The following is a 22,057-nucleotide window of genomic DNA, read 5'->3' as shown; positions in this document are numbered from 1 at the left end:
GCCCAGTTCTCTTAATTTTGTTTCTGTTTATAATTTTTGCAAAGTAATTTTTATGAGTTAACTTGGCCATTTCAGTTAGATTTCAGCCTGCTGCTTTACTGTGCCTAATGTCTAAGAATGAAAAATTGTCTTTTCTGAAGTCACAGATGGTAACGTCTAAGTAATGTAGAGGCTGTGTTGAGGTTAGGAAGAAAGGAATTTCTGAAATCAAGTTTTTGCTTTGTCCTCACTGTAGATTTTTCTAGTTTTCTCTAAAGTCTCAGATTTCCAAGCCATACCTATTAGCCTACCTTTGAGATGTGATCTTTCTGGGTAGAAGGGAGAAACTGAGGAGTTGAGACCCAGTTATCAGAGGGTCTGTTCTTTATTCTCTCCACTCCTTCCAATCCAACCAGCCTCTTTAATTGGCTTCTGATTGCTATAAGTCATGGAGGAGTGTGGCATGAAGACAGAAATGATGAATGCCATCCCAAGTTAAATTGCAGGATGCATGGTGCTACATGTCATTGTGACTCTAGTGAAATAAACAGATTTTGGTTTATTCCTAATGTTTAAAATGCTAGCCTGGATTCTGCCTACTACCTGGTGCCTCATTTTCCTTATTCCTCTGGGCCCCCAATTATTTTGTCATCAGTTGTATAGTCAAGGACAAAAAACAGATGTTCCAGTCAATCTGAGTAAACCCAAATAACTCTGGCAAAGCACACACTGTGATGAAAGCAAATGAACTGTCTTGCCAAGCCTTGCTATTAACACCGAAGATTGGAAGTTGTCAGTAGTAACAACAATAGTGGTGAAACTATATTGAGTAAACTGTGTCCCAGGCATTGTTCCACTCAGTTAATCTTCATGATAGCCCTGTAAGCTACATTCTTTCATCATTCCAATTTTATAGGTCAGGAGACTGAGACCCAGGAAGCTTAAGTGATTTGACCTACTTGCCAGACTTGAAACCAAGCAGTGTAGTTCCAGAGTCCTTGCTTTGAATCATTACACCCTAACTAGTTCAGATATCTAGTAAATGTCTGTCTACATCTCATGTAGACAAAGACCTTCCCTATTACCTTTCCTGCTCTGCAGAGAGTGGGAGGGTTGAGGGGGAGGGGGTCATGGCAATGTCAAGGTATGTAAAATTTCTCTGTTGACTTAAAACAGGATTGTTTTTTAAAGTAAACCTTCTTTAGGATTTAGTCGGGGTAAGTTCTAGACCATGTTTCTTTCAAGGTCAAAGCAATACTTCATGAAACTTTGGGGTTATCTTTTTGACTATTTTACTCCCCTGCATTTGCTAGGCTTGAGGTTAACCCTTTGGGTTTGCTTTAGTGGTATTTTGACAGTAAGTCCTGAAAGAGATCTGAGTTCAGCTATGCTATTGTTTGGTAATACTTAGAGTTCCTATAAACAGTTGAAAAGAAAGGAACTAGCTTTTGTGGGCTCCATGAGACAATGTTAGGTAAGGTACAGTTACAGTCAGATAGATCTGGGTATGGTATAGTCCCATCCCCAAGTCCCCTGCAATGTAGCAGTGTGGGACCTTGTAGAAGTTGCTTGAAAACTTCACTCTCCTTTTCTCAATTTGTATATCAATGTGATAATAACTACCTTGCAAAATCATTGTGGGAATCAAATATAATATTTGCAAAGTATCAAGCACAAAGCAATCTCCTAATAATCAAGGATCTTAGAACCTTTAGTCTTTACCAGTGATTTTTGACAAGGTATGTTGTGAAGCTCCAGTAATTACATTATTACCCATGAGTTGTCACTCAAAACCCATCAATATTTTTCACCTTTATTCATATTTAAGACACAGAGCCTTTGTCCATTAATAAGTGTGCTACTTTTACCTACAAAATGTCTTGTGCTTTACTAGTATGTGACTTCTGCCACACACGTTTATTTATTTATTTATTTATTTATTCATTCATTCATTCATTCATTCATCAATGATAACAACAAAAAATAGTGAGCCACTGCAGTGTGAAGACTTGGCCTGGCCTCTGTTTGCTCATTGTTTAGTAGAGGGATTTGTTTATATTGTCTGTGCAAACACATAAACTACAGATACAGTGATGGAATCCACAGAGGGTCAGGAGATAAGATAAAATGGAAGGAGGCTTGGTCAGTTCTGCTGGGCTGGGGTGTTTTGGGGATGTGGGGAGATGTGATCAGGAAAGGTTTCTGATGCTGCAACTGAGTTTTCAAAATGGAGTCCGTGCTCCCCAGGATTGTCATGGGATGAAGTGTATTGGTGGAAAAGGATATCCTAGGCAGAGGGAGCAAATTAAACAAATGCTTAGGGCCACGGACCAGCAAAGCAATTCAGGAATAAGGAGAAAAGGAACCACCCATATGGAGTCCTGCTTGTGCCAGGCACTTCTGTAGGTCCTGGAAGGAACAGTTCCCATTTATTGAGTACTGATGTGTTCCACCTAAATCTCACTTAATTCTCCCAGCAACTTTGTGGGTAAGTATTGCTATCCAAATTCTTCCTATATGGAAATTGAAGTTCTAAGGGATCAAGGCATTTTTGCCCAAGGGGATGAAGAGGGATTCAAGTCCAACCCTAAAGAAGTAGGTAAAGTAACAAAAGCAGCAATAACAATAATAAAAATAGTAAAAACAGCAAAGGTTCATATAGTACTAGGCAGGTTTTAATCTGTACTGTTCAATATAATATCCACTAGCTATATGTTGCTACTTAAATGTGAATTAATTAGAACAGAATAAAAAATTTAGTCCTCAGTTGTACTAGTCACATTTTCAGGGCTCAATTGCCACATGTGTCTGGTATCTACTGTATTGGACAGTGCAGATATAGAACATTTCCATCATCACAATTCTGTTACTAGCACTGTTGTAGGCATTTTACATATATATTAACATATGCCATTCTTATAATAATACTGTAAGGAGCATACTGTTCATATTGTAGAGATGTGGAAATCGAGGTGTAAAGATAAGAAGCTTAACCAAAATCACATGATGAATGAGTCCTTATTTTTAAGCACTGCACTATAATACTAACCCAATATAATGAATTCTGTATAACATAAATGAATGTTAGTCAAAATAATAGAATTCAGTGGCTACTTGTATGTAGTATGGTGTTAGTCCTCTGCAGAGAACATGTCTTTGATATGATTCTTCCAGGAGGATACAGTTGTCAGTTTACATACATGGAGCTGGTGGTCTCTTGAGAGCCTTCTCTGGAGACTTTCCTCTCCAGGAACTCCAGGAACCTCCCAGCCAGCTTTGGCAAGAAACTCATTGGATGTGATTTATCAGTCAGTTCATTCATCCAAATGGCTGAATCAAGAGTCTCAAATTGATAGAGTCTTAAGTAATGTTCAAAACCCTTCTTATCCTTTTTGAGACTTCAGAGAAGGTGCCTAAGGTTGTTATTTTAAGAGAATCTTAAATGCCAATACATCAGACTCAGAGACTGAAAATCCTAGTCTGAGCCCAACTTCTGCCTCTAAGTCACTAAATAAACTCAACTAAATTACTTCACCTTTCTGAAATTCAGTTTCTTCAACTGTAAACTGGAAATAAAATACACATATCACAGGATTTTCTAAAGACTAATTGAAGGTTACAGTGTTTGAGGATACTTTACAAGCTATAAAGTACTTTATATGGCTATAAAAGTAGGAGATAATTATAACACAACTGCAAGAACTCAGGATGTTTTTCTTCTATATAACCCTGTAAGCTTTCAGAACTGTCATAGCTTGATAAATTATAGGAAAATGTACTCTTAATCATAACATTTGCAGAGTCTTTTTTATTTTACATCATTTTAGTAGCTACTCAATGCTTGGGTGGACATATTGTTGGTTGAATGAATGGGAGAGAGGAAAGGAGGAGACAGCATATTAAAGTGAATAAGAGAGCTGTTCATGAAGTTTTAAATGTTCCTTTTTTTAACATTCTTTTTAAACATTGCTTGATAAGAACTATCTGTGTTACGTTGAGGGGTGGGAGACATTTAATTAATTGAGTCAGTAAGCCTGATTTTCTGCTATTTGTTTTTTAGTTCAACAAATATTAATTGAGCCACCACCATCGGCTGAGCATTGTGCAAGTTTCAGGGAAAACACAGTTAATAATGTCACTATTTTTTTATGCCCGTTTCTTGAGCTGCTAATTTTGCCCCTTAAACATTTTGAGGATTGCAGAATAAACTGACACTGATATTGTCATATGAAGGGCCCCAGTTGTACCGAGAGCTGCACTTGTGTCAAAATCACATCTTGTGAATTGTTTCCTGATGTACATGTGCAGTCTGTGATTCCTCTATGGATTGCAAAATATGTTTCTCCAGAAAGAAGACAGCTTCTCCCACCTTTTGTTGCTTTTTCCTGCTTGTCTCTGAACCTCTTTTCTCTGGAATAACCCATCAGAGCACTGTGTGGCCAAAGGAAAAATGTCAGCTCTCCTATTCATGTGGTCTTGAAGTGAACATCAGCTATGCAGGGCTACTGAATTGAGGTGGACATTAGGCAGAGCACAGATAACCTCTCTTGAAGGAAAATCAGGCTAGTCCTGCTCAATATATACAATTTTTGATAAGAAGACATCTGACCTCATATTTTAGGAGAAGAACTGTGTATATACTGAGAATGGCTGAGGAAGGACCTCCATTTGTAGTTCACTTCTCTCATTGTGGAGATAAAAGAACCGGTTCAAACTTTTAGGCCATTTGTGGCAGAATTGGGGCTGAAACTCATTTTTTCTAACTCTTAGCCCATGTCTCTCACTGTGTTTCCTGATGAACTAGCACTTCCAAGTATGTTTTCATTATATAAGACAATTATAACATCATAAAGTGAGGGAGTGTAGAAAGAACATAAGCTTTGGAGTCAGACAGAACAAGGTCAAATCCTGGCACTGCTTCTTAAATCTGTGTGACCTTGAACAGGTTACCTGAACACTGTTCTTCTGCTTCTGCATCTATTGAGAGGAAGAAAGAATATTACCTTTTATGGATGTTGCAATGATTAAATGAGAGAACATTCAAAGAGCTTAGCATAGCATCCAGCCCATCTTTGATATCTGATATGTTTACTAGAAAAGAAGAAAGAATCCAATTGCCTCTTCAGAGGGGATTCAGGTGATGATGATGATGATGATGATGGAGATGATGGAGAGAGTGATAGTGGTGATGCTGACAGAGCTACTGTTAATCAAATTTTTAAAGCATTTCTGCAATATCAAAGCAACCATTTGATGTTGTTACTTTCCTCATTTTATAGCAGGTCCTTCTGTCTCCCAATGCATCCTTTTCTCGTAATAGCACACTAGCTCTCAAGTTCTAAGTCTAGATATAGCAACAATGAATCTCCTAACCCGAGAAGAAACAAATAAATATTTCCTACACATTTATTTTTCCTTCATTTTAATTCCTTTTAAGGATTGAATGACCCTGTAACATTAACTTTGCCTGTACTCTATGTGTATGCAACCAGTAAATGTTGGTGTTTCTTGGGAATTCCTCAAACCTACTTATGAAGCTGTGGACCAGCAGTGGCCAACTTGTTTTCTATCGTGGATCTCAAAATCAATATATTTAAGATCCCACCATTTGAGATATATAGATAAGTAAACATTGACTGCCTGGCTATTGGATTTTTATCCTAGAGAAAAACCCTTGAGTTTTGGTGGCAAAGGACTAGCACTTTGGAATCAGATTACCTGAATGTGAATCACAGCCCTGTTCCTTGTGAGCTGTGTGACCCTGGTGAAGTTACTGCTCATTTCTAAGCTGCGGTTTTCTTATCGGTAAAATGAGGATAATACTAGTACTTATCACATTAGGTTGTTGTAAGAATAAAATGAAACATGTATAGAAAGAGCATGTAAAAAGAGCTCAGTTAAAATGAGCTCATATCTAGGGTTATTCCTGTACAAAAGACTTTGTGCCCTAAATGGGGAATCGTATCAAGATCCACCCAGCCAGACATAAACCACTCTAAATGTTTAAAAAACAGATAATTTAATACCCAAAAATGGTGACTGATGACAGAGGAGCTGAGAAGGGCTACATTCCCTGTGAAGCAAATCAGAGATCAGTGAAATGGAAGCTGCCAACATCCCCAGACTGGAGGGACTAAGGAGGGAGGTGGTGTTCCCACAGTCTAAGGGCAAGGGACACCAGCAGATGCTGGAGCCATGGCAACCCTGTCACCAGAGCCCAAATGGTGAAGGGGAAGCAGTTCTGCCTGGGACAGAAGAGAATGGGGTAGACTCTTGCGTCCCCTTTCCTCCAGCCCCAGATGTCCCAGCAGGGCCAACCTTGGCTGACTTGAGTCTGGGAAGTGCTGCCTGCAGGGGCAGCCCCACAAGACTGAGTGGAGCAGGGGACTTGATCTGAAAACACGTGGGCCAATGATTCTTGCAGATGAAAGTCTCAGGCCTCTATCGCCTAGTTGTTGATAATCTAACTACTGTGATAACTAACACAGAAAGTTTGGAAGAGTCTTACTTCCCCCTGCTGCTGGACCTCTGAACAAAAGCAGACATTCACAAGTTGCTGTGTCCCAGAAGGTAGAATTTGGAAAAAGCAGTGGAAGAGCCTTGAGAGCCATAAGAGGCCTGTCTCTGGCCTTTTTCTCACGTTACTTTCTAGAAAGGGCTGCTGCTGAGCAGGCAGTGCCTTCAATATCTGGGGATTTGTGGCCTGACGAGACACTCCTACCCTGCCATTTACCTTGCTAAGTTCTGCAGAATTTTGTATAGACTGAACTTCCTTGGGCCCCTCTAGGTGGGTTAGCTGGCCTTGTGGCCCCTCCTGTGGTATACAGTACTGATTTCCCTGCATTGAAATGCTCCTTTTAGTGTTCCCGTTTTTCCCAAGCAGGGGCTTGTCTTCTTCATCCTTGCATCCCCAAGCATTCATATTCTCACTTCCTGCATTGAACTGGCAACTGTGGTAGGTCCTAGGCTAAGCATGAGAGTAAGACAGTGCCAGCTCCTAGCAACTTTTATTATAGAAGGGAGGCAGATGGGATGTATGATGTTTTGAAATTACCAGTGTCTTTTGTGCTAGGGAGGTCCGGTGCCTGAGACTATTTAACAGGGAGAATCATCTGTCCTAGAGGATCAGGTAAACCCTCTAAATAGGAGTTGGCCTGACAGAGACGTTGGCGGAATGGCATTCCAGGCAGAGGGAAGAACAAATGTGAAGGTCTTGAGGTGGGAAAAATCATCGAAGATCAGAGATTGACAGCAAACATGGCATTGCGTGGGAGCTGATGAGGTCAGCAGGAGCTGTTCTCTCCTGTGACCCAGTGTCTGTGTCCTGCCTGAGCACTTTCCACCCCCAGCTTTGTGTTGTAGTTCTGCACGTCTGCATGTTTGTGGCTTCCACATCACACCTAGTATATTGCATTTTGTGCCTAGAAGGGGCTTGTTGGATATTTGAGAAAATGAGTACAACTCCAGGCCCTAAACAGTCTCTAGCTCTCTTGTCACATTTGTAACTTCGCTTGCTCTGCAAGTATCAAGGAGTACGAGCCCTGTGGGTAAGAAGCCTGAATTTCTACCATGTATGGGAAACCCTCTGCTATTTGGCCTTCTGTTACTAGGAACTCATTCTCAGTCATCCTCTCCTTCACACTTGGAGTTCTATGATAAGTAGTAGTAAGAATGGTGACCTAGGGATGCCAGAAAGATTCAGTCATCAGACAATTCCTTTGCTGTTGCTTCTTTGGGATTGAGATATGATGTGTTAAAGCAGATTCCATTTGACTGTGCTCCTTCCTAGCAGTGTGACCTTGGGCAAGTCACTTAAACTCTGTAGACCTCAGTTTCTTCTCTGATGCCTAGCATTAATAATATCTTTGATGGTGTTAAATGAGACCATGTATGCAAATATGTAGCATAGTGCCTAGCATTTAGTGAGCACAAAATAACTGATAACTGCTGCTTTTATTATGACAATCACAGTTACTGTCATTATTATAACATTGGGTGCTATACATTGACCAGAACAAAGCAAAATCCGAGCAGGTTTCTGAGTTTTCCCACGCAGGCAAATATGCCCTTTGAGACTGCCAGACACACAGGACTCTTCCTGCATGTTGTTTGACTATTAAAAAGAAGATTTGTTAATGATTGTTTTTAGCTTTCTCTCCCTCTTTTTTATGTGTTAAAGAGGATTTGGTTTTGTTTTCCTTTCTCACAGGAGTGATTGGGGCAGATGTGAGAGGGCACGGCCTCGTCTGTGAAGGGCAGCCAGTGACGTCACGGCTGGCTGTCATCTGTGGAACGTCTTCTTGTCACATGGGGGTAAGTCCACTGAGCACAAAGGGAAGGCCACCACACAGCAGGAGGCAGCCTGGGAGGAGACCCTGAGTGTTGGCTTCTTCACCTCTGCACTCCTTTCCTCTCTTCCCTGCCTGCTGCTTGTGCTTTGTCTAGCCAGAAGCCCAGCTACCCGCTCCAACACCCTTGCTTATATTTGCTGGATCTTTTTCTAGGGGCCAGATTCTTAATAAGCATGAAAAGGATTGAGTGCTCTTTTTGACATCACGCTGGCCAGAGAGCCCAGTCATGAAAGGGGATGTCTGATCCCAAGGTGGCAAAGTCTAGCTCCTCCAGACTGATCTGTCCCTAATGGGTAGTGGGGTCTTCTCCGCAAAGAGTGTCTGTTTTCCTTGGCCATGGAACTCTCTCTCAGTCAATATAAATCTATCTCCCTGGGAGCGTCCTGATGATCTATAGAATTAGCCTGCATATCATGACTTCAAAAGAACACTGATAAGCAATTTTCACTTTGTTAATTTTTCTCCATGAATTAGTGGAAAGGCTTTCTCCAAGATTGCAGTTAAAATTTAGTGTCTGCCCTAAAATTTATATCTTCTTTAAATGCATGAGTCTAAAAGCATTCCATTCCGATAAGTACCCATTTCTACCATATTTTTATTTAAAAGTCATTACTCTGTTAAACTTAAATCGACAACTCTTTGGAATTTTCCCAGATGAGTAAAATAGAGGGGAGAGTGGGGGGAGGAGAGAGAGATGAGCAGAGAGTAGAGCAGACACAGCCCAGGGCAGAATCAGAGCAGCTATGGAGGAAATTATGTGGGATGTGAAACTGTTTTGCAACTGTAGGGATCTCTGAGACTTTTTCACCATCAAATATTTTGGTTGAGTGAATATGAATACATGTATTTATTTACTTATGCTCTTGTGCTAAACTGTGGATATAAGAATGACATTAGCCCTACCATTGATGAGATGAAGTCATAACAGACATTACAATATAATACGAGGCCCCCGAATGTAGCTACAAATTGAACTCATGATACTAAGCATCCGTTATGTGCCAGTGTATTCTGTGAGGTGTTCTTGCCCGTGACATCCCATGTTGCATAGCGGGGGGAGCCAGCCCAAGTTTCCAATCCCACTTCCTCAGTTTACTAATTATGGGCCATTGGGCAAGTTACTTAAACTCTGGGCCCCAGATTCCTCATCTGCAATATGTAGAGAGTGACAGCATCTGCCTCAGAGTGCTGTGAGGATTAAATGAGGTAATATTAACCAGCCTGAATCTCTACGATTTATGGGAAACCCTCTGCTATTTGGCATTCTGTTACTAGGAACTCACTCCCAGTCATCCTCTCCTTCACACTTGGAGTTCTGCGATAAGTAGTAGTAAGAATGGTGACCTAGGGATGTCATCCCTAGGTCAGTAAGCACATCACAAGGGCTCACTCTTCATCACTAGGCTGTTATCCTTACTGAGCAGAGAAGACAGTGGCTGACTCTGCCTGGGAGGGTGAAGGGTGATAGAATCTTCTTGAGGTGACATTCCTGCTGGACTGTTTGTCTGGGGTCTAGGCAGCCTTGAATGGAACTTGTCTACATTTGAAAATTGCAGCGTATTTGGCCGGGTGCAGTGGCTCGTGCCTGTAATCCCAGCACTTTGGGAGGCCAAGGCAGGTGGATCACCTGAAGCCAAGAATTCAAGACCAGCCTTGCCAACATGGTGAAACCCCATCTCTACTACAAATACAAAACATTAGCCAGACATGGTGGGAGGCACCTGTAATCCAAGCTACTTGGGCGGCTGAGGCAGGAGAATCGCTTGAACCCTGGAGGCGGAGGTTGCAGTCAGCCGAGATTGTGTCATTGCACTCCAGCCTGGGTAACAAGAGTGAAAGCTCTGTCTCAAAAACAAAAAAAACAAAGAAAAACATTGTAGCATATTTCTTCCACTCAGCAACCTTTTTATAAGGCTTAGCTGTCCCTGAAGGGAGAGATCTGCAGAGGCCTGAGGCCTCTTGAAGCCAGAAGGCACCAGCCCAGGAGCCAGCCCTTCTTTCCCTTGATGTGAGTCTACACTTGTTAGATTGTCTTCACTGAATACTGATTTAATCCTGTTTAAATTATCTCATACTTTCACAGGAATACATCTAATCAGGCTTCTCCTGGGAGATCTGAATTTCAGCCATTTTTACCCCACTCAATTCCGATTTCTGAACAGAAGCAAATCTAAATGGATGCAAGTGTCTCTGTGACGCACTCCTTCTCAGTCTTACTGTCTCTTAATGGAGATGAGACTGGCTTTCCCTACTCTGTTTATTTTATACATTTGGGACCTAAAACCTAGGAAAGTCCAGTAATTTTCCCAAAGTCACAAAGCTTTGAAGTTCTAGAGCTGAGAACTCAAATCTCACTATGATTCCAAAGCTGATACACCTCCTTGCCTCCCTAAATTGTGCATGAATCTGATGTACCCATAGAGGAATGGTGAGAGCATGGGCTTTTATATTGTCCAGAGGCAAGCTTGGACATCTGCTCATGCACGTTTTGGCCCTCTGACCTGAGTTAGCTGCTTAACTTCTCTGAGCCTCAGATTTTTCATCCATCAAATTGGGGATATTGATGCCAGTCTCACAGGGTTGTTGAGTAACATGCATTAGGTAGGTTTGTACCTAGCACATAGCAGACACTAAAAAATGGTGGAGATTCTTATGAAACTTTCCTAGTGATGTAAATGGCTCACATGAAACAACTGTTTGGGCTTTAACGAGCTTGATGGGCAGCTGCAGTTGGTTGCGATGAATGAGGGCCATAAAATGCCAGTTTATGATGGTCGTGTTGTGCTGGAAATGAAGTCCCCACCCCCACCCTGCTTTGTACTTGGGAGTGGGAAGGGACCTTATGGGCCAAGGGGATTAATCATCAGCTTTAATGTTATGTCATGAGGGCGAGACTGTGGTCATGCTGGCATGGGAAAGTGCCTTTGATCTCCCTCAGGTGCTGGGAGCCCAGCAACAATAACACCTTTGTGAGGTCTAGGAGACGTGCAGGTCTGAGGAAACACTCCCAGGGAGACTCAAGGACCCCCTTTGTTGTGGTTCTGGCAAATAAAACTGCCACTGTGAAGAAAAATTCACCAAACAGAACGCAGGGACCAGAGGGGGCTGTGGGCTTTTTAAAAAGTGGTTTTCAGCATGATCTAAAGGATTCTTATTCTTCTTGTTTACTCACTTCTGATGTTTCCATTTTAGTAGATTAATTGAGACAACATTCCCGAAACATTTTATGCTTGATCCAGGTTGCCTCTTTCTAGATCACCCAAAAAGCATAAATGAATGAATGAATGACCACGTAAGTGAAATACTTAGAAGCTTCCTACTTCCAGGTTCCTGTTACTTCCAGGAATCTGGAGAAAAAGTCCAAGGTTGAACATAAGACATACTAAGGCCTTTGATATTTTAGAAGATACGAGCATGGGCTGCACATTTATCTTCCTTGTGGTTGATTTAATTAACAAGGAAAAAAATGCTGTGCTTTTTTTAACTCCATGAAAGCAGAGCTGCTTGTTCAGAGTTAATTACTACCAAGTCACCAAAACCCCAGATAATACACAGCAAGGGTTAGCCAGAGGTTGAAAAGTCACGGGGTAAGAAGTAGCTGATCCTTGCCCTTGCACCCTCACCCTTTTCTTGAGCTGTCAAGTCGCGTTGTAACTTGGCAACTTGTCTTGCAGTTCGCATGTCAGATGGGAAGAGGACCCTGGGGGGTTGGGGTAGGGAGGAGCATTGACGAGGTAAGATTTGGGCAGAACAATACTTGAAGAGAGCTGGGAACTACTTCTGCATCTTAAATCCCTCAAAACTGAAGTTTTCTCAGTCTTAAATGAATGTAGAGATATTGGTTCTGTATCATTGAATGAATGTGGAAACTCAAAGACATAGGCTCATATGCTGCCCCCACCACTTACTATGTGAATTTAGGCAAGCTGCTTCATCTTTCAGTGCCTCAGTTTCTGCATCTGTTAAATGTGAGCAATAGTATTTACCCATAAAGTTATGTTCAGGTTTAAATTAGGCCATCTTTGTAAATGATGTGGCATTGTACTGACACAAAATACCGAATATGACAATGTTATTAAAAATGAGTCATTAATCATGCATGAACAATTCATATGGTTATGGATTAGAATTAGAGACATCAGTATGAACTCATATTTAGTTTAACATAGATGCAGAGGATACATATAGAAATAGTTATGGATCTATACATATACTTGTACAGGTTAGTAAATACATATATATTTCCTATCTTTGTTAGCAGAGATGGCCTAGAAACAAGGATACCCCAAGAGTTAGTTTTTACAAGCATGTAGTGTCCAGTTCATGGTGAATAATACCATTATCCAGTACAAAGAGCCAGAACTCCTTGGAGAAATGGTTGATTTTAGGACTGAGATAGGAAATATACAAGATGAGCTTGGAGTATTTGCAGTGCCAGAAAGATAGGAAGTTCTCAAAAAAAAAAGATGAGAATACGTCACAGGGAGCCAACTGAGGGAGCTCCCAGTGGCCAAAACTGGAACAATTTAAGCATTAAATTAAAGTATTATTGAATTATAACCCAAAGTATAACATAAATATCTATAAGCCCATACTAATGTGAATAAATTATTTTGAATAAATAAATAAATGAAAAGAAGAGATACATCTCCCATGCAGAAGAATCCCAAATAATTTACATAAATGTGCCACTATCAAGGAGGTAGAGCGGAACTTTCCACTCCTTAAGTGTGGGCTGCACATAGCGACTTCCTTCCACAAAATGTGGTATGGAAAATGGGGGAAGAGTAATTTTACATTGGAGAAATATGAGAGACACTCTGTCATCCAGGTGACAAGGTCAACGTCAACAATGATAAGTCATGTTGATAGTACATAACCTTGATATGATGTGATGAAAATGACACTTTGTCTTCGTTTTGTTCATCCCCAAATCCTATAAGCCCAGTCTAATTACCAGGAAAACATCAAACAGATCTTAGTTAAGGGAAATTCTATAAAATACTTGAGTAGTATTTCTCAAAACTGTCATCCAGCTCATCAAAAAACAGAGAAAGTCAGATAAACCATCACAGGCAAGAGGAGCCTAAAGAGATGTCATAACTAAATGTAATGTGGATCCTGGAGCAGAGAAATAACATTAGGTAAAATCTAAGGAAATTTGAGTAAACTATGATCTTCAGTTCATGATAATATATCATCCATCATTCACTGTGACATATACAATTGACAGAAGATATTGAATGATAGGGGAAATGTACCTGGATGTGAGGCATGTAAGATTTTTACAAACATCTGATATTGTAAAACTATTCTAAAATTTAAAAATTTATTTTAAAAATATATTATTCACACATAAAGAAAACATTTCTTCAAGAAGAACTACAAACCACTCCTCAAGGAAATAAGAGAGGACACAAACAGTTGGAAAAATGTTCCATGCTCATGGTTAGGAAGAATCAATATCATGAAAATGGCCATACTGCCCAAGGTAATTTATAGATTCAATGCTATCCCCATCAAGCTACCATTGACTTTCTTCACAGAATTGGAAAAAAACACCTTAAATTTCATATAGAATCAAAAAAGAGCCCACATAGCCAAGACAATCCTAAGCAAAAAAAAAAATAAATAAAAAAGCTGGAGGTATCATGCTACCTGTCTTCAAACTATACCACAAGGCTACAGTAATCAAAACAGTATGGTACTGGGGGAATGAGGGGTGGTAGCATTAGGAGAAATACCTAATGTAGATGACGAGGTGATGGATGCAGCAAACCACCATGGCACGTGTATACCTATGTAACAAACCTGTACATTCTGCACATGTACCTCAGAACTTTAATTGAAAAAAAAAGAAAAAGAAAACCTTTTTTGTGTGTGTTTACCTGGCTAAGTGCTAAAAGTCTTCAGTAAGATAAAATATCATGCCTGCCTTCAAGGAGCTCAGGCACATTGAGAAAGACAGACAAGAAAAGGAGATACTACAATACAAAATGATAACTACTATAGTTAATGCATGGCTGGAGTGTGGTAGAAATAGGAAGAAGAGGCCGTCTCAAGTCCTAGGTAGATGAGGTTTTTCTATACGAAGAGATATTTGCAGGATCATGGCTTCCCAGCTCCCACTGAGATACTGTTCCTGCCAGCCCAGTTTCTGGTAGTAGGCCCTTTTCTCAGTCTTCTTCACTTTGTTTTTCTTTGCTGTGTCCACAAAGCCTCGCAGCTGACTTCCCCTGAGGCCAGAGCAGGATGTGGGTGTGTGTGAGCCCTTTGGGAGGGCACCGCAAGGAGACAGAACAGCTATGTACCATGAACTAATGGTCTTCTGTTAGTAGCTGAGAAGAATGGGCAAGTGAGACCAGTTTCTCTGTCATGGTCTCTTTAACAAGTGACACTGGCAGAAGTTATCTGAGGGGTGGACTGGGACAGGATTCCACATGGTACAGTAGACCGCTGTGACACCTAACAATGAAAGCACTGAGGTGCTGCTCAGAAAGTGCCTGCTTCCTCTTCGTTTACCAGGACCTGCTGTCATGAGCCCTCTAGGAACCAGCATTCTCAGGACACTCTCTGTTTCAAGATTAGCTCTCAGACTGCATGTACTGAAAACAAACCATGCTAGGCATTGATTTGGCGAGGAGAGGGTTGATATGGTTCAGTGGACAATGAGAGACAGACTATGCGCTCAAAAAGCTCAAGGTAACTTGTTTCTCAAGACATCTGAGAAACATTATAGAAACTTGTGCTGGACTGAGTATCTCTGACCCCAGGCAATAGCACCCCAGCCTCAGTCCTCATGAGGAGATAAGCAATAATGCTACTTGCTACCATCCGTTGACCGTTGACAGTGTACCAAGCATCTTACTACAACTTTGTATCATGTAAACAGCTCAACAATACTATGAAGTAGGTACCATTACTGTCCTTCATTTTACAAGTTAGGAGACTGAGGCAAAGAGTGGTTAAATGGGTCACACTATGTGCAGGGAGGGGATACTTTGAGCCCTCTAGAGGACTGACCCCAGAGTCCTTCCTCCTCCGTTTCACCTGAATAGCTTCCCTCAAAGGCCTAGAGGAAAGGGAGAACAGACTCAATTAAAATGGGCAAACATGAGCAAACATTTGAATAGACATTTCACCAAAGGAGAGATTTGAATGAAAAGCACTGGTCATAAGGGAAATGCAAATTAAAACTACAGTGAGATCCTCTACTACTTCCACTCATTTCAGAATGGCAGACATTGTGGTGAAGAGGTGAGGAATTGTAGCTCTCACACACCGCTGATGGGAATGTAAAATGATGCAACCAAATTGGAAAACAGTTTAGCAGTTACAAAGTTAACGTATTCCTACTATGTGATCTAGCTATTCCACTCTTACAAAAGCATGTATCCATACAAAAATTTGTACAGCAATGTTCATACCAGCAAATAAAGCTTTGTAATAGTCCAGCATTGGAAACAACCCAGATGTCTTTCAGCAGCGAATAGATCAACTCTTGGTGTATTAAGAGAATGAAATACTACTAAGCAGTAAAAGGGAATGAACCATAATATAAGATACATCATGGATTAATCACACAAAATAATTATGCTGAGTGACAGAAGCCACTGATTCTTCCAGGCAACTTGCAGTCTTTTGTGGAAAACTGGGCTCAGGCCAGCCGACAGATAGATTCCCCCTAAAGATTTTTGTCCCTGACCTCTGAGATGCTGTGTTCCTAGGAGCTTCCAGAAACATGGAAGCTTTTATAGAAATAGAATGTCTGGATCACAAGGTAGATGTAAGTTTTAAGAAACTGCTAAATTGTTTTCCAAAGTTGTTGCACTAGAAACAAATGCAGCTTTCTTAAATGAAGCATAATTCCATTATTTAAAATTCTTGCAAAAGCAAACAAATATATAGTGACAAAAAGCAGATCAGTGGTTGCCTGGAATCACGGAATGGGCACAACAAGGACAGGAGAGTAGGATCAAAAAGGGCACAAGGAAAGATTTGGTTATGTTTACCTTGATTGTGGTAATATCTTCACTGCTGTATGCTGTGTCAAAACTTACCAAATCAGACATTTTAAATATGTCCAGTTTATTGAATGCTAATGGCTCAATAATGCTTTTTTTTTTGTTTTTTAAAATTTTTTGAGACGGAGTTTCGCTCTTGTTACCCAGGCTGGAGTGCAATGGCGCTATCTCGGCTCACCGCAACCTCTGCCTCCTGGGTTCAGGCAATTCTCCTGCCTCAGCCTCCTGAGTAGCTGGGACTACAGGCACGCACCACCGTGCCCAGCTAATTTTTTGTAGTTTTAGTAGAGACGGGGTTTCACCATGTTGACCAGGATGGTCTTGTCAATAATGCTTTTAAAAAACAAAAAAATCAATATTGTATCATGAGACTGCTGAAGTTGCTTATCAGCTTAATGAGTTTTTGGGCTGAGACAATGGGGTCTTCTAAGTATACAATCATTTCATCTGCAAACAGAGATAATTTTACTTTCTGTCTTCCTGTTTGAATACCCTTTATTTCTTTCTCTTGCCTGATTGTCCTTGCTAGAGCTTCCAATGAGATATTGAATAGGAGTGGTGAGAGAGGGCATCCTTGTCCTGTGCTGGTTTTCAAAAGGAATGCTTCCGGCTTTTGCCCATTCAGTATAATATTGGCTGTGGGTTTGACATAAATGGCTCTTCTTATTTTGAGATGCTTTCCATCAACACTTAGTTTATTGAGTGTTTTTAGCATGAAGGCATGTTGGATTTTATCAAAGGCCTTTTCTGCATCTATTGAGATAATCATGTGGTTTTTGTCATTGGTTCTGTTTATGTCATGGATTATACCACTAATAGACAAAGAGAGCCAAATCGTGAGTGAACTCCCATTCACAACTGTTACAAAGAGAACAAAATACCTAGGAATACAACTTACAAGGGATGTGAAGGACCTCTTCAAGGAGAACTACAAACCACTGCTCAAGGAAATGAGAAGACATGAACAAATGGAAAAACATTTCATGCTCATGAATAGAAAGAATCAATATCGGGAAAATGGCCATACTGCCCCAAATAATTTACAGATTCAGCGTTGTTCCCATCAAACTACCATTGACTTTCTTCACAGAATTAGAATAAAACTGCTTTAAATTTCATATGGAACCAAAAAGGAACCCATATAGCCAAGACAATCCTAAGCAAAAAGAACAAAGCTGGAAGCATCATGCTGACTGACTTCAAACTATACTACAAGGCTACAGTAACCAAAACAGCATGATACTGGTACCAAAACATATATGTAGACCAATGGAACAGAATAAAGGCCTCAGAAATAACACCACACATATACAACCATCTGCTCTGTAACAAACTTGACAAAAATAAGCAATGGGGAAAGCATTCCCTATTTAATAAATGGTGTTGGGAAAACTGGCTATCCGTATGCAAAAACTGAAACTGGATACCTTCCTTACACTTTATAAAAATTAAGATGGATTAAAGACTTAAACATAAGACCTAAACCATAAAAACCTGAGAAGAAAACCTAGGCAATACCGTGCAGGACATAGGCATGGAGGCAAAGACTTCATGGCTAAAACACCAAAAGCAATGGCAACAAAAGCCAAAATTGACGAATTGTATCCAATTAAACTTAAGAGGTTCTGCACAGCAAAAGAAACTATCATTAAATTGAACAGGCAACCTACAAAATGGGAGAAAAATTTTGCAATCTATCCATCTGACAAAGGGCTAATATCCAGAATCTACAAGGAACTTAAACAAATTTACAGGGAAAAAATAACCCCATCAAAAAGTGGACTAAGGATATGAACAGACACTTCTCCAAAGAAGACATTTATGTGGCCAACAAACTTATGCAAAAAAGCTCATCCTCACTGGTCATTAGAGAAATGCAAATCAAACCCACAATGAAATACTGTCTCATGCCAGTTAGAATGGTGATCATTAAAAAGTTGGGAAACAACAGATGCTAGAGAGGATGTGGAGAAATAGGAACACTTTTACACTGTTGGTGGGAGTGTAAATTTGTTCAACCATTGTGGAAGACAGTGTGGCAATTCCTCAAGGATCTAGAACTAAAAATACCATTTGACCCAGCAATTCCATTGCTGGGTATATACCCAAAGATTGTAAATAATTATACTATAAAAACACATGTACACGTATGTTTATTGCAGCACTATTCACAATAGCAAAGACATGCAACCAACCTAAATACCCATCAATGCTAGACTGGATAAAGAAAGAATCCATATTGTGAACTCACCATGGAATACTATGGAGAGCTGGAACTCACCATGGAATACTATGCAGCCATCAAAAAGAATGGGTTCATGTCCTTTGCAGGGATGTGGATGAAGCTGGAAACCATCATTCCCAGCAGTCCAACACGAACAGAAAAGCAAATACTGCATGTTCTCACTCATAAGTGGGAATTGAACAATGAGAACATATGGGCACAGGGAGGGGAATGTCACACAGCATGACCTGTTGAGGTGGTGGGGGACAAGGGGAGGGGGAGCATTAGGAGAAATACCTAATGTAGATGACAGTTTGATGGGTGCAGCAAACTGCCGTGGCACATGTATACCTATGTAGCCTGCATATTTTGCACATGTATCCCAGAACTTAAAGTATAATTTAAAAAAATTAAAAACAAAAAAATTACAGTAACTGCAGTCACTCATGTAGTGCTTACTATATTCCAGGTACTATTCTAAACATAGCTATAAAAATGATCGACTTCTCATTTTAAAAATAGCACATAGTGATCAGTAAATATTAGTTTTCACTTCTTTTTTCCAACTCAAATCCTCTGGTGAGTCTGACATGTACCATTCTACCTTTTTGGCCTCCAGCACAGACCAGTAGGTGTTATTACTTATAACGCTGCCAAACTGCTATCTTTTTTAACCCTCAAAATAACCTTATACAGTTAGCAGAATTGTTTTAATGGTGCAGATTTGTATCTCAGAGGAGGATGACTTTACTGGTCCATGTTTCCTAAGCCTCCCCCTGTCCCATCCTGTCTGCTTTAGTGCTAGGGGCATAGTAGGTGCTTAGCAACTGCACAGTTGAACTGTCTTTCCTTTCTGAGAAAGTATACAGGTGCTTGGATTTTTCCTTAAGTCTCTTCTTACTCCTTCCTCATCCAGTGGGGTCATTATTGGTCACCTGTTTCTGCTGCATGAGGCCTGACTGACCTGGAGTAGCCCCCTGTGTCTACAGTGCTGTAAAGAACACCCCAACCCCATCTCACAAGGGGAATCAGGGGGCTCACTTGGCCTCTTGGCGAAGTAAGATTTTCATTGAAGCTTTACTTCAATGGGACTAGGTGATAAACCAGCTACGCTCTGCTCTCTTCTTTTCTCCACCAAAACAGCTCTCTAGTCTAGAACTTTCTATCCCAATCCCCTGCCACCACTCCATACCCTTGGGAGGAAAAAACTATCTCCTCCCTCTGAAGTTCATCAGGATGCATTTAGACTCACTGGTTCTATAGCCTGATCTGTTCAGAAATCAGTTAGGGAGACTGTGGCCTTAGTGTCTTTGGGCTCTAACCACAGAAAAGCCACCCCTCAGACGATACCATGTTCTGAGAGCTTTGTTCTCTGAGTGATGTCTATAATAGCACTCTACAGCTTCCTCAGAACACCAAAGAAAACATTCCCCAGAGGCCAAGGGCACGGCCTGGTCCTAGGGGGCCCATGTTACACCCAGGACTGTGCGGCACTGCACAGGGTGTGTTTGTTAGAGGAGCAGATGATGCTCAACATCATTAGTCATTAGGGAAATGCAAGTGAAAGCCACAGTGAGATCCACTCCACACTTACTAGAATGGCTGAAGTTGTGGAGAGAATGTGGGGAACTGGAAGTCACACACCACTTGCAGGAGTGTCAAATAGTGCAACAGCTTTGGAAAACAGTTTAGCAATTTCTTAAAACTTACATCTACCCTGTGATCCGTGTGTTTATGGTCAACCCACCCCACAGGAGATATCCTTCCCTCCTGATTTTATAGGAATGATTCCATTCCCATAAAAGCTGGGCAGGGATATCTAGCCCCATGTTTCTGAAGCTCACCAGTAACACAGCAACATAAGGTGAAATAAGGCATTTTAGAAGGTCAGGAACGAAAGCTTTTAGGGGAAATCTACCTGTCAGCTGGCCTGAGCCCAGTTTTCCACAAAAGACTGCAACTTGCCTGGAAGAATGGTATAAGTGCTTCCTCTAGAAGTAGAGGAAGAAAATGGTGCAGCTGTGTTTTAGCTCCCTCCTGATGAGCAGCATGCGTTCTTCTCCCAAGGGGACAAGGGAGTGGGATGGGATGGGGGTGGTAGATGGGAGTGGAAAGTTCTAGAGGACTGCCTTGGTGGAGGAAAATTAGCAGCAATGACAGTAACAGCTAATGTTTATTATATATTGATCGTGGTCTAAGAAATTTGGATTTTTTTTTTAACCTTCAAAATAACCTTATACAGTTATCTGAATTATCTTACCAGTTCACAGGGACTGAAACTGAGGCACAGAGAGACAAATGACTTACCCAAGCCTGCATAGTTATAAGTCTTGTAGTTAGGTTTGCCACTAAGGCAGTTGGATTCCAGAGCTCAGACTCTCAACAGTAATCAGAATGATGAGACGTAGGCTGTGAGATGGGTTGACCATAAACACACGTGTTTTGTGGGAATGAGGTAGAGTGATTACAAGGCAGATCTTTCCCAGAGCCTGACGAGAAGTGCAGAGTTAAGGCTGGATCACAGCTAGACCACAGTGCTTTCATTTTCCCTTCTTCCCCGTCTTCCAAATCACTTCCTTTCAGGAGGCCATCAGCCTAATGATAATAAAAATAAACAACATCACTTGTCACCATCATCCCCTGGAAAGAGAGTATTTATTAATCTTCCCTTTTTTCTTGCTGCGCTGTGGTCAGGTATCAAATTTGGCAATGTGAAGACATGTGGCTGACTTCCCAACTCATGAAGATGTTTTTGTATTTGTTTGGGAGAGCACGATGAAAACCACATTGATTTTTATTTTCCTTTTCCTATTTACCACACATCTGCTGTGTGGGTAATTCTGATATTGTGGCTGTTGAGGGTTACCTGACAATAAGGGGTGGGTTTGTGCTTTTCCAGCAGCTTGGTGTGGATGAAGTAGATGATGAAAGCAGTCATGGTGGAGCCCTAACCAAGCATTAGGGCTCATGCCAAGTGCCTGGTTGCATAAGCTCATTTCGTTCTACATACATTTAGTTCAGAGGCTTTAGTATTTGTGCCTTGTTTGTCTCTTAGTTTTTCATCCTCTTCTTCCATTCTCTTTGTGTGTTCCAAATGTCCGTTTTTGTATATGCTACTTACATTTTTATATCTTTTAAAAGAACCCCAAGAGTCATCAGAAATTTGAGGTAGTTTCTGCTCCTTCACTTACCCAATGGTTAGTGTCCCAAAAGAAATAACAGTGAGATCCAAGATCTCAGAAGAACCAATGGGAAGCTTTTTGGGCAATCAACACTGAAGGAATGAGGTTGAAAGTTCCTTCCTAATCAACCATCAATGGCTTTCTACTGCTAATAGGAAAAAAAAGGTTAAAATGAGACAATGAGTGACATTTTGGCTATGTCCCTATGGATTTGGATATATTCTATTTGAAAAGAACTGAAGTCTTAAATCCTAAATGAAAGTTACTGTGATACTGTCATGTCTATGGTGACTTTTT

At 40.8% G+C, this 22,057-nt stretch overlaps 1 protein-coding gene across 14 annotated transcripts in view; it reads left to right on the top strand.

Moving 5' to 3' along the window:
• FGGY (FGGY carbohydrate kinase domain containing) overlaps positions 1-22,057 on the top strand; it is a 429,508-nt gene that overhangs the window by 234,343 nt on the left and 173,108 nt on the right. For all 14 annotated transcript variants that reach the window (XM_032297123.1, XM_032297121.1, XM_032297119.1 and 11 more), the window contains one exon: positions 8,189-8,292. In XM_032297123.1, coding sequence (XP_032153014.1) covers positions 8,189-8,292 — 104 coding nt within the window. The remainder of the gene's footprint in view (positions 1-8,188; positions 8,293-22,057) is intronic.

The sequence above is a fragment of the Sapajus apella genome, unplaced genomic scaffold (assembly GCF_009761245.1).
Source record: "Sapajus apella isolate SASKATOON/1434 unplaced genomic scaffold, GSC_monkey_1.0 scaffold36, whole genome shotgun sequence".
Classification (NCBI taxonomy): Eukaryota; Metazoa; Chordata; class Mammalia; order Primates; family Cebidae; genus Sapajus; species Sapajus apella.
Note: the sequence above shows the minus strand (reverse complement) of the source record. Positions and strands in the feature narration are given on the sequence as shown.